The 13,743-nt window shown below is 44.3% G+C and overlaps 1 protein-coding gene across 5 annotated transcripts in view; it reads left to right on the top strand.

The window, feature by feature from the left end:
• Positions 1-13,743, top strand: part of GDPD2 (glycerophosphodiester phosphodiesterase domain containing 2) — a 118,350-nt gene that overhangs the window by 70,350 nt on the left and 34,257 nt on the right. For all 5 annotated transcript variants that reach the window (XM_030209649.1, XM_030209648.1, XM_030209644.1 and 2 more), the window contains 2 exons: positions 944-1,042; positions 12,472-12,565. In XM_030209649.1, coding sequence (XP_030065509.1) covers positions 944-1,042; positions 12,472-12,565 — 193 coding nt within the window. The remainder of the gene's footprint in view (positions 1-943; positions 1,043-12,471; positions 12,566-13,743) is intronic.

Here is a 13,743-nt window from a genome sequence, read left to right as displayed (position 1 = left end):
CGATCTAATAGACAAAAAATAAAGTAAGCAAACCAAATCAATTAATGTGTACAGGAAGGAGGAGAGGAGGGTAGGTGGAGGCGAGTGGTTACGAGTCAAAAGCAATGTTAAAGAGGTGGGCTTTCAGTCTAGATTTAAAGGTGACCAAGGATGGGGCAAGACATAGGGGCTCAGGAAGTTTATTCCAGGCGTAGGGTGCACCAAGACAGAAGGCGCAAAGTCTGGAGTTGGCAGTACTGGAGAAGGGAACAGATAAGAAGGATTTATCCATGGAGCGGAGTGCACGGGAAGGGGTGTAGGGAAGGACGAGTGTTATAGGGAAAGACAGAAAAGGCTTTAGCAGTACGTTGGACAGGGGTACGAAGGGAGAGGAGTCAAAGATGACCCCAAGTTCTTTACTCAGCCACACACATCCCTCTCCCCTCTCTCTCTCTCTCCCCCCCCCACCCCATTCTCTACTCACACACCTTGTTTCTGTTTCTCTGTCCAGCACAGTTTTCCTTTCTCTGTTTTTCTCTCATAACTTTTTGCTTGTTCATACAGACACCCCCTCTCCTTTTCCTTCTCTCCCCCCCCCCACCCTCACACACACCCCTTTCTCTCCTCCTTTGCCTCCCACACCTTGGTCTGCTTGCTCACACATGTGGACACATTTCTCACACCTATGCTGATGGATTAGTTACACACAAAAACCCATTGTGGCTGAGATTGACAGTGGCATTTGGAGAATAAAACAGGTGCAGGGTGGACTTCTATGGTCTGTGCCCTGAAAAAGGCAAGGACAAATCAAACTCTGGTATACATATAAAGTATCACATAGCATGTAAATGAGTTTATCTTGTTGGGCAGACTGGATGGACCGTTCAGGTCTGTATCTGCCCGTCCTTTACTATGTTACACACAAAGAGATTCCCTTCATGCAGGACCTGCATTTTCTTCCCAGATCCTCCTGATTCTCACTGCAGTGATTGTGGCTGCCTGCATCGTAGGTCTGGATTTGAAATGGAAGGAAGAATGGCTAGCCATCTACATCTCTCTTCAGGTAAGTTTGAATTCTCCCACCTCTATCTGAGCTTGTCTCTGTGGCCCTCATAATCACAGCTATGCTCTGAACATCCAATCTTTCACCACAAACGGTCCTGGCACATTGAGTGACCTTTTTGAAAAATGGCTTCAATAAATTGTCCAAACTTTAGACTATTCTACTCCCTTCACACACATCCAGCAACACTGCAAATTACTTAACCCTCCATTGTCCCAGGTACAAATAACTACCTGTATATACTATGTAAACCACTTTGAATGTAGTTGCAAGAACCACAGTAAGGTGGTATATCAAGTCCCATTTCCCTTTCCCTATTTGAGATTTGAATGGAGGAGTAGCCTAGTGGTTAGTGCAGTGCACTTAGATCCTGGGTAACTGAGTTCAATTTCCACTGTAGCTCCTTGTGACTCTGGGCAAAGTCACTTAACCCTCCATTGCCCCTGGTACAAAATAAGTACTACTACTACTACTACTACTATTTAGCATTTCTATAGCGCTACAAGGCATACGCAGCGCTGTACAAACATAGAAGAAAGACAGTCCCTGCTCAAAGAGCTTACAATCTAATAGACAAAAAATAAATAAAGTAATCAAATCAATTAATGTGAACGGGAAGGAAGAGAGGAGGGTAGGTGGAGGCGAGTGGTTACAAGTGGTTACGAGTCAAAAGCAATGTTAAAGAGGTGGGTTTTCAGTCTAGATTTAAAGGTGGCCAAGGATGGGGCAAGATGTAGGGGCTCAGGAAGTTTATTCCAGGCGTAGGGTGCAGCGAGACAGAAGGCGCGAAGTCTGGAGTTGGCAGTAGTGGAGAAGGGAACAGATAAGAAGGATTTATCCATGGAGCGGAGTGCACGGGAAGGGGTGTAGGGAAGGACGAGTGTGGAGAGATACTGGGGAGTAGCAGAGTGAATACATTTATAGGTTAGTAGAAGAAGTTTGAACAGGATGCGAAAATGGATAGGGAGCCAGTGAAGGGTCTTGAGGAGAGGGGTAGTATGAGTAAAGCGACCCTGGCGGAAGATGAGACGGGCAGCAGAGTTTTGAACCGACTGGAGAGGGGAGAGGTGACTAAGTGGGAGGCCAGCAAGAAGCAGATTGCAGTAGTCTAAACGAGATGTGACAAGGGTGTGGATGAGGGTTTTGGTAGCGTGCTCGGAAAGAAAGGGGCGGATTTTACGGATGTTGTAAAGAAAGAAACGACAGGTCTTGGCGGTCTGCTGGATATGAGCAGAGAAGGAGAGAGAAGAGTCAAAGAGGACCCCAAGGTTTCGAGCTGAGGAGACAGGGAGAATGAGAGAGCCATCAACAGAAATAGAAAACGGGGGGAGCGGGGAGGTGGGTTTGGGGGGGAAAATGAGAAGCTCGGTTTTGGTCATATTTAATTTCAGGTGGCGTTCAGACATCCAGGCAGCAATGTCAGACAAGCACGCTGAAACTTTGGTTTGGATGCAAGGTGAGATATCAGGGGTAGAAAGGTAGATTTGGGAGTCATCAGCATAGAGATGGTAGGAAAAGCCATGGGATGAGATTAATGAACCAAAGGAAGAAGTGTAGATAGAAAAGAGGAGGGGACCAAGAACAGAACCCTGAGGTACGCCGACAGGCAGAGGGATAGAAGTAGAAGAGGATCCACCAGAGTGAACACTAAAGGTGCGGAGGGAGAGGTAGGAAGAGAACCAGGAAAGGACAGAGCCCTGGAATCCAAGTGAGGACAGGGTATCGAGAAGTATGTTGTGATTGACAGTGTCAAAAGCAGCGGAAAGATCAAGAAGAATGAGGATGGAATATTGACCTCTGGATTTAGCCAGTAATAGGTCATTTGAGACTTTAGTAAGCGCAGTTTCGGTTGAGTGGAGAGGGCGAAAACCAGATTGTAATGGGTCAAGAATAGCATGTGAGGAGAGAAAATCAAGGCAGCGGCGGTGAACAGCACGCTCAAGTAATTTGGAGAGAAAAGGAAGGAGGGAGATGGGTCGGTAATTAGAGGGACAAGTAGGGTCAAGTGAAGGCTTCTTAAGGAGAGGTGTGACCACAGCATGTTTAAAGGCAGCAGGGACAGTCGCAGTGGAAAGTGAGAGGTTGAGAATGTGACAGATAAAATGAATAAGAGTAGGAGAGATGGCATTAAGAAGGTGGGTGGGAATGGGGTCAGAGGAACAGGTGGTACATTTTGAGGAAGAAAGGAGAAGTGTAGTTTCCTCAATAGTAACTTCAGGAAAGGAGGAAAGGGAATGAGGGGAAGGAGAGAGAGGGGAACGGACTAGTGGAGGGAGAGCTGGTGAGGTAGAGAAAGCAAGGTTTATCTTTTGAACCTTGTTGTGAAAGAATTCAGCAAGGGTCTGAGGAGATAATGAAGGGGGAGTTGGGGGAGGGGGCACCTGAATATATGTAAACCACTTTGAATGTAGTTGCAAAAACCTCAGAAAGGCAGTATATCAAGTCCCATTTCCCTTTCTCTTATGACATCACAATATCAGAAGTGAGCCAAGTATCGGGCAATCAAGCCATTGTGACATCACTGATGAGGTTGGCTCTTATTGGTAGAATGAGTGGAGGAGTAGCCTAGTGGTTAGTGCACTGGATGTTTATCCTGGTAACCTGGGTTCAATTCCCACTGCAGCTCCTTGTGACTTTGTGCAATTCACTTAACCCCCATTGCCCTAGGTACAAAAACTTAGATTCTGAGCCCTCTAGGGACAGAGAGAGGCTGTAGTTCCTTTCTTAACTGTTTCATTGTTTTTCTATTATAAACTGACTAGTGGCATGTATACGCAATCAGCAGTATATCATTCTCTTAGATAAATAAGTGGAGGGGTGGCCTAGTGGTTAGAGCACCAGCCTTGACAACCAGAGGTGGCTGGTTCAAATCCTACTGCTGTTCCTTATGATCTTGGGCAAATCACTTAACCCTCCATTGTGAGCCCTCCAGGGACAGGGAAATACAAAGTGTACCTTAACGTAACTCACTGTGAGCTACTACTGAAAAATGAGTGAGCAAAATCCAAAAAAATACTACTGTACATCAAATGAAGAAACTGTAACTACTTCAAGTGTCTCTTTTGCTACTGATTGCCCTGACTGATGTCTCTTCCTGTGTGACATTGCTGGATTACTATTAAATTTCCTGTTAATTGTGTGAGGAGTAGACTCATTGCTACCATCACCTCTCCAAAGAGGAATCCTAGGGCTATAGTTGGGACAAGGAGAATTGGAAAGAGTGAGAACCCCGCAGCAGCATTTTCCAAGTCCAGTCCTGGAGTCTCCCTTGCCAGTTAGGCTTTCAGGATATCCACAATGAATATGCATGAAATAAATTTGCATCTAATGGTAGGCAGTGTAAGCTCATCTCTTTCATACATATTGATTGTGGATATCCTGAAAACCTGACTGACAAGGGGGACTCCAGGACTGGACTTTGGAACACTGCCCTGTAGGATAATTCTTCTGCCCTCGCCCCCCCCCCCCGCCCCCGATGGGACCTGTGCAGACGAACGCTTTACTGCATGCAACACCTACGACTGATTAGATCTTATTTCTATACATCTGACTGCATTACTGGTTCAGATGCTAGTGTTGTCCCACTTAGATTACTGTAATTCCCTTTATGTTGGATTGAATGCTAAACTGTTGTATAAAAACTGCAACTGATACAAAATACGCCGGTGCAATTAGTTTTTCGCCTGAAAAAGTATAAACGTATTTTTCAATATGTGAAGAGACTCCGTTGGCTTTCTTTCAAAGTGCACATTCCTTTTTTACTTCTCGGGTATGAGACTGTCTGTTATTGAAATTTCCAGTATTTAATGACATATGTTTGAAACGTCAGTTTGATGCTGTTTCCTTCATGAGCTGCTGCCATCTGGAATGAACCACCCTTGTATATCTGATTGGAAGTAAATTACATGCAATTATACAGGAAGTTAAAAAAAACCTTTTTTGTTTGATAAATTTTATGATTTTTCATTGTTGAATTTATGTAATTCCTCATTGTATTTCTTATGTGAACTGCCTTGAACCTCAAGTTGGGATTAGTGTGGCGTATAGATCTCAGATTAGATCTTGTTTGTGTAGCCTCACAGATTTCTCTTGAACAGAAGACATAGAAACTAGGCTATGGACACAAGAACAGAATGAGTCCTTTAGAGTTATTGAACAGTGAGCCAGTCCCTGTTGGGTACCCAGTGCTGAATGGGGATTGGCTCATGCATTGACAGGATGGGAGAAAAAAGACTTCCTTCCCCCAAACCTGTACCTCTTTCCTTATGGTTAACTCCTTACAGGGCTCCTTCTCTCTTCTGCTCATGTACCAAGCCAAAATCTCCAAAGCTCCATAGCATAATCCCAGCAAATAGAGACCAGCAGAGTGGGGAATATGCTCTGCTTTCAAACACACTTCACATGGGACCAAACTCAAGTATGAAGGGAGATTTCTTTCACAAGACTAGAATGTAAAGACTGCCCCATGGAGACAAAAGGAAACTTGTAAGTGTTGTACAGATCCCACTGGGGGGGGGGGGGGGGGGGGGGAGACCTCAGAACTTTGCCATGAGAAATCTTCCTTGGTGTTAATTATCATCACTGCTCTAAACAATCTCTTTCTCTCAGAATTTCTCTCAAAGACAACTAACCTTCCATATATTCTTAAAGATTTCTCGTACTTAGCTCAGAACTTGCAAACCACTTGCTTTAACAGCTGTCAACTTCCACCAGAGGAAAAAACTGCAGTCTCCAGCGTGGCACATTTCAATCGTGCTTCCTCAGGAACTCCAACTCCAGACAACAGCACGAGCCTGCAACTCAAAGCAGACAGATTGCTTTCATATGTGAACCATCTACAAATACCTTGTGTCATCTACACAATACTTATAGCACTTCTTTTTCATGCAAAAGCTACTACAAGATTTTTAAAACAAATGCATTAGAACATTTATATCCTTTATATGGTTAAAGCAATTTTTGAGTTTCAGCAAAAAATCCAGTACAACAGAAAGTAGCGAAAGACCAACAGTTCACAGAACATCAAACACGACGGAAGAAAAGTAGGCACTCATTTATAACGAATCCCACCCTCCCCCTCCCCCCTCCCAAGAACCAATGTAAACAAAAGGTTGGGACAAAAGTTAACTGTTCAAAATATGACTTCAAGCTATAGAAGTCAAGGGATTCCAAAAAGCCCACCGGGGATGTGAGGTCGTGTATATACCTCCATTCAAATGAAAAGATACCAATCATCTGGGTACACCACATATGAAAGGAGGGTGCCACTGAGGAAAGCCAGTTCTGCAAAATAACACGTAGGGTAAGCAACACTGTCCACCGGTAAAACCGAAGAAAACCTTTCCACCCAGGTCTGGGGTGTGGTATTGCCCCAAAAAGCAAACAAGGAGAAAGAAGAACTGCAGTCTTCCAGACTGAAAAGACAAAATTGGAAATTGTTTGCCAAAAAGAAGATATAGCTGGACAAGTCCAAAACATATGGCAAGGGAGGCTTCAGCAGTCCAACATTTTGGGCAGTTCGCAGTTGGACGCAAATGTAATATGTGCGCCTTCTTGGGGGGGGGGAACATATAAGGGGCATAACTATTTTATATCGCATCACATAGAATGAAAGATTTTCAGTATGTAATCGCAAACTTTTGAGGCCGTGCAACAGCGAGAGCCCTCTTACAGTGAAGCACCCAAGTCCTGGGACCAGGCCTGAAGAAGGGGTGAATAATCCCACATAGGTGTAGTGTCCTGGAGATGATGATGATGAAACCTCAAGGGTAATTTATGTTGAGAGTTTAAGGTATAAGCAGTGGAGAGAGTTCCTATACCTCCTCTGAAAGGCAAGCTGTAGGCAACGAATTTACATAATGCTTGAGCTGCAAATAGGCATAGATATCGCGAGCAGGTAAATGAAATTCCTCTTGCAGGGAGGTGAAGGATTTTAAACAGCCTTCCTCTATTAAGCATTGAAACAAATAATGAAGACAATGAGCGTCCTACTGGAGAAAGGTAGACGAATCCATTTCTGGTGGAAAAGCTCCATTGTTGTGTATAGAGAGTGAAGGTGTCTCTTAGCATCCAACTTATGAAATTTGCAAACCCATTTCCAGGCCAGACGCAGGGGTTTATATAACCAAAGGTGATTGACCAAGGAGGAAGGACGAGGAGTCACCACATGAAGATAAGCACTAAAATGTTCCTAGTCAAATAAAGTCAGCTCCAGTAAACTGCTAGAAAACATGGAGGTGGTGTAAAACCAATTGTTGATGTGCCTCCTGCCACAGCTGACAGTCAAATAACGGAGGTTCAACAACCCAAACCTCCCTTGGCCCTTGGAGAGACAATACAAGACAAAGACATCCTAGCCCGCTTACCCTGCCAGAGATAGGATTGAAGGAGTCTGTTAAGAAATTCACTAAAAGAAGGGTAACATTTGAAAAATGTAAAGCCATTTATTTATTTATTTATTGCATTTGTATCCCACATTTTCCCACCTATTTTCGGGCTCAGTGTGGCTTACAATAAGATATGAATAATAGAGATACATTGGTTACAACTAGGTTATGGATTACATTGAACAGGGTTGTGCGAGACATTCGAATATCATTGGGAATATAACAATGGGACATCAACTGAAAAACATTGGAAAGAGACAATGGGAAAAAACATTCATTTAGACACTATAAGCATATTCTACAAATGAATTTGCCCCATCAAGGACAAAGGAGAAGCCTACTACACTGTCAAGCGATGTTTAGTATATTACTACTACTATTTAGCATTTCTATAGCGCTACAAGGCATACGCAGTGCTGCACAAACATAGAAGAAAGACAGTCTCTGCTCAAAGAGCTTATAATCTAATAGACAAAATAAATAAATAAATAAATAAAGTAAGCAAATCAAATCAATTAATGTGAACGGGAAGGAAGAGAGGAGGGTAGGTGGAGGCGAGTGGTTACAAGTGGTTACGAGTCAAAAGCAATGTTAAAGAGGTGGGCTTTCAGTCTAGATTTAAAGGTGGCCAAGGATGGGGCAAGACGTAGGGGCTCAGGAAGTTTATTCCAGGCGTAGGGTGCAGTGAGACAGAAGGCGCGAAGTCTGGAGTTGGCAGTAGTGGAGAAGGGAACAGATAAGAAGGATTTATCCATGGAGCGGAGTGCACGGGAAGGGGTGTAGGGAAGGACGAGTGTGGAGAGATACTGGGGAGCAGCAGAGTGAGTACATTTATAGGTTAGTAGAAGAAGTTTGAACAGGATGCGAAAACGGATAGGGAGCCAGTGAAGGGTCTGGAGGAGAGGGGTAGTATGAGTAAAGCGACCCTGGTGGAAGACGAGACGGGCAGCAGAGTTTTGAACCGACTGGAGGGGGGAGAGGTGACTAAGTGGGAGGCCAGCAAGAAGCAGATTGCAGTAGTCTAAACGAGAGGTGACAAGGGTGTGGATGAGGGTTTTGGTAGAGTGCTCGGAAAGAAAGGGGCGGATTTTACGGATGTTGTAAAGAAAGAAACGACAGGTCTTGGCAATCTGCTGGATATGAGCAGAGAAGGAGAGAGAAGAGTCAAAGATGACCCCAAGGTTTCGAGCTGAGGAGACAGGGAGAATGAGAGAGCCATCAACAGAAATAGAAAACAGGGGGAGCGGGGAGGTGGGTTTGGGGGAGAAAATGAGAAGCTCGGTTTTGGTCATATTTAATTTCAGGTGGCGTTGAGACATCCAGATAGCAATGTCAGACAAGCACGCTGAAACTTTGGTTTGGATGCAAGGTGAGATATCAGGGGTAGAAAGGTAGATTTGGGAGTCATCAGTATAGAGATGGTAGGAAAAGCCATGGGATGAGATTAATGAACCAAGGGAAGAAGTGTAGATAGAAAAGAGGAGGGGACCAAGAACAGAACCCTGAGGTACGCCGACAGGCAGAGGGATAGAAGTAGAAGAGGATCCACCAGAGTGAACACTAAAGGTGCGGAGGGAGAGGTAGGAAGAGAACCAGGAAAGGACAGAGCCCTGGAATCCAAGTGAGGACAGGGTATCGAGAAGTATGCTGTGATCGACAGTGTCAAAAGCAGCGGAAAGATCAAGAAGAATGAGGATGGAATATTGACCTCTGGATTTAGCTAGTAATAGGTCATTGGAGACTTTAGTAAGCGCAGTTTCGGTTGAGTGGAGAGGGCGAAAACCAGATTGTAGTGGGTCAAGAATAGCATGTGAGGAGAGAAACTCAAGGCAGCGGCGGTGAACAGCACGCTCAAGTAATTTGGAGAGAAAGGAAGGAGGGAGATGGGTCGGTAATTAGAGGGACAAGTAGGGTCGAGTGAAGGCTTCTTAAGGAGAGGTGTGATCCCAGCATGTTTAAAGGCAGCAGGGACAGTCGCAGTGGAAAGTGAGAGGTTGAGAATGTGACAGATAAAAGGAATAAGAACAGGAGAGATGGCATTAGAAGGTGGGTGGGAATGGGATCAGAGGAACAGGTGGTACATTTTGAGGAAGAAAGGAGAAGTGTAGTTTCCTCAATAGTAACTTCAGGAAAGGAGGAAAGGGAATGAGGGGAAGGAGAGAGAAGGGAACGGACTAGTGGAGGGAGAGGTGGTGAGGTAGAGAAAGCAAGGTTTATCTTTTGAACCTTGTTGTGAAAGAATTCAGCAAGGGTCTGAGGAGATAATGAAGGGGGAGTTGGGGGAGGGGGCACCTTGAGGAGAGAGTTCAATGTGGTGAAGAGAAGTCGAGGATTAGAGCCAAGGAGTTGGTCAGTTGGATATAATAATCCTGTTTGGCACGTAAAAGAGCAGATTGGAAGGAGGTCAGCATGAACTTAAAGTGTAGGAAATCAGCAAGGGCCCGAGATTTCCGCCAGAGGTGTTCGGCGGAGCGGGTACAGGAACGTAGGTAGCGGATATTAGAAGTCAGCCAAGGTTGGGGTTTTGTACGCCTTATAGGGCGGGTCATCAAAGGTGCAAGAGTGTCTAAGGCAGAGGATAGAGTATTGTTGTAAGAAGAAACAGCCTCGTTGACAGACGTGGATGGTGCCACAGTAGAGAGGAGGTTTGAAACATGGGAGGATAGAGATGAAGGGTCAATATCGTGAAGATTCCTAGATAAATTAGATAAGGTAGGATGGGACTGGGAGGGAGGAGATTTATGTGTGAAAGTTATAAGATGGTGATCAGAGGAGGGAAGATCAGAGGCAAGGAAACTAGAGGGTGAACAGTTGGAGGAGAAGATGAGATCAAGACAGTGACCATTTTGATGAGTGGGGGAGGTGGAGCATAGTTGGAGATTAAAGGAGGACGTTAAAGCGAGTAACTTGGAAATATAAGAGTTGGAAGGATCATTAGCAGGAATATTAAAGTCACCAAGGATGAGAGAGGGGGGAGGAAGGATCATGGAAGAAGGCAAGCCAGGCGTCAAAGTCACTGAGAAAGGATGAAAGGGACTTATCAGGGGGACTTATCAGTATATGTAAATAGAGGGTCTACCTTTAATCTGTACAACCTAGTTAAATGACTAAATTAAAATCACCCAAAATAATTAAAGATGCACCAAGATGTGGAGAGCAAAGTTTTGTCAAAGAAGCCAAAAATTAGGGGTCATAATGATTAGGGCCACATACCACCAATAGTGATATGTTTTTACCCTGTACAGATATTTTATTACCTTATATTCCAGTGATTTACGAATCAGGATATATCCTTTATATGACCAGTAGCATCATTCATCCAAATGAAATGTCCTTTTTCATTTTGATAATCAATAGAAATCAAACAAAATAAAACATGGAAAAGAAAATAAGATGATACCTTTTTTATTGGACATAACTTAATACATTTCTTGATTAGCTTTCGAAGGTTGCCCTTCTTCGTCAGATCGGAAATAAGCAAATGTGCTAGCTGACAGTGTATATAAGTGAAAACATTCAAGCATTACTATGACAGTCTGACAGGGTGGGAGGATGGGGGTGGGTCGGAGGTATGCATGGGGAGATCAAAGCATATCATTGATATTCTAACAGGATGGGTGTGGATAGGTGAGGGGTGGGGTGATCAACAGAGACATACAGCTTTATGGTTTATAATGGGCTAGGAACCCCAGATCCTTGTTAAGTCCTTTCTGTTGGGTGTTAAAATATTCAATCATTCTGACTTCAAAGGTCTTACGTTCTTGTATGGTTTTAAAGTTACCTTTCAGTATTCTCACTGTGAAATCACTGGTACAGTGTCCTGGTTCTGTGAAGTGCTGTCCCACCGGGGTGGGGGCCCTACTGGCTGTATTGTTCATGTGATGTCTATGTAAATTGAATCTTGTCTTAAGCATCTGGCCTGTTTCTCCAATATAACATCCTTTGTTACATTTTTTACACTGAATGATATATACCACATTGGAAGATGAGCACGTGAAAGATCCCTTTATGTTGAATATCTTTCCTTTGTGGATAACTGTGGGGTCCTGTGAAATATTTTGGCATAGTTTGCAACTGGATAAATTACAGGGACGTGTGCCCTTCTGTTCCTTTTCAGTCTGTGATGGAAGTTTACTTCTGATTAGCTTGTGTTTTAAGTTGGGTGGCTGTCGGAAGGCCAGTACTGGTGGGGATGGGAATATCTCTTTCAGTAATTCATCCTCCTGGAGTATAGGTTGTAGATCTCTTATGATTTTCCTCAGTTTTTCCAGCTCTGGATTGTATGTCACTACAAGGGGGATTCTGTCTGTGGATTTTTTTCTCCTTGTACTGTAGCAGATTCTCCCTGGGTGTTTTGAGGAAGGAGGCAATATTCTTGGAGATTATTTTGGGGTTGTAGCCTTTCTGTTTGAAGGATGCAGTCAGGCTTTTAAGGTGTCTGTCTCTGTCCCCTGGGTCAGAGCAGATACGGTGGTATCTTGTGGCTTGGCTGTAAATGATGGATCTTTTTGTATGTGATGGAAGCTGGAGTTGTGGAGGTAGCTGCATCTGTCTGTGGGTTTCTTGTATATACTACCGGTACATCGATGACATTTTTATGATTTGGACGGAGGGTGAAGAAACTCTGAAACAATTTTATTCTGCATTCAATACATACCATCCTACAATCAGATTCAAAATTGACTACTCCCCAGAAAAAGTCAATTTTTTTGGACACCACAGTCTCAATCAGTGATGGCTGTATACAAACATCTATATACAAGAAACCCACAGACAGATGCAGCTACCTCCACAACTCCAGGGGTGCTGAGGGTAAATGTGGCTTCAGTTTAGCTGCAATTTCTGCTGCTTTGCTGCTAGTATCCCATAAAGTCATATTTTCAAAGCACTTAGACTTACAATGTAGAGCGTTGTAAGTCTAAATGCTTTGACAATGATCCCCAAAGGCACCCATAGTCGTGTTTGTGGCCTTCACACCTAGGTAACGTGTTCTGGAATTCGCTCAAAGTGCTCCATTTTTTCATTCCTTCTTTCTCTTCCCAGGCGACTGCTCCCTTCCTGCATCTTGGTGCTGCTGCTGGCGTTACACTCCTTGCCTGGGTCATTGCAAGCTTCTTCTTCCACACTGAGCAGAAAGGTACTAAGGTGTTGCTCATTACTGCAGATTTATTCTCATCACCTCTTGGCCTCTTTTTGAACAAGATCCAAGCACAGAGTCTGAGGCATGACTGGAGGATGGTCCTTTCTGGGCTTTTGGCTTATTATTATTATTATTTTTTTTTTTGTTACATTTGTACCCCGCGCTTTCCCACTCATGGCAGGTTCAATGCGGCTTACATGGGGCAATGGAGGGTTAAGTGACTTGCCCAGAGTCACAAGGAGCTGCCTGTGCCTGAAGTGGGAATCGAACTCAGTTCCTCAGTTCCCCAGGACCAATGTCCACCACCCTAACCACTGGGCCACTCCTCCACTGTTGCTACTATTTGAGATTCTACATGGAATGTTGCTATTCCACTAGAAGTCGGCCCTTGCAGATCACCAGTGTGGCCACGCAGGCTTCTGCTTCTGTGAGTCTGATGTCCTGCACGTACGTGCAGGACGTCAGACTCACAGAAACAGAAGCCTGCGCAGCCTTCTACATGGAATGTTGCTAGTGGAATAGCAACATTCCATGTAGAATCTCCAATTGTAGCAACATTCCGTGTAGAATCTCAAAGAGTAGCAACATTCCATGTAGAATCTCCAATAGTAGCAACTGTATCTCCAATAGTAGCAACATTCCATGTAGAATCTCCAATAGTATCTATTTTATTTTTGTTACATTTGTACCCTGTGCTTTCCCACTCATGGCAGGCTCAATGCGGCTTACATGGGGCAATGGAGGGTTAAGTGACTTGCCCAGAGTCACAAGGAGCTGCCTGTGCCTGAAGTGGGAATCCAACTCAGTTCCTCAGTTCCCCAGGACCAGAGTCCACCACCCTAACCACTAGGCCACTTCCTCCATTATTGCGAGTTAATGCTGTAACATCCAATCCCCATTGGGACGCAATGACACAAAGATCCTAGGAAGGAAAGGGAGACACACAATTTAATCCTGTGACGGAGGGGACAATTATGAAACAGCCCAGATGGCTTACAGGCCTGTAGATACATTGCACCCATAGACCTGCAAACTAATGATCAGAGACAAATTCAGGCAGCCACTGCGTCCCAGCAATACTGTTGCTTTGTACTCGGAGGAAAACACGCACAGGACTTTCAGAATTAAATCCTTCTGTCTGTTCTCCCACCTGTGACTTAAAATTAACTCCACCT

Source organism: Microcaecilia unicolor, chromosome 7, assembly GCF_901765095.1.
Source record: "Microcaecilia unicolor chromosome 7, aMicUni1.1, whole genome shotgun sequence".
Classification (NCBI taxonomy): Eukaryota; Metazoa; Chordata; class Amphibia; order Gymnophiona; family Siphonopidae; genus Microcaecilia; species Microcaecilia unicolor.
This window is presented reverse-complemented; position numbering and strand designations above follow the sequence as displayed.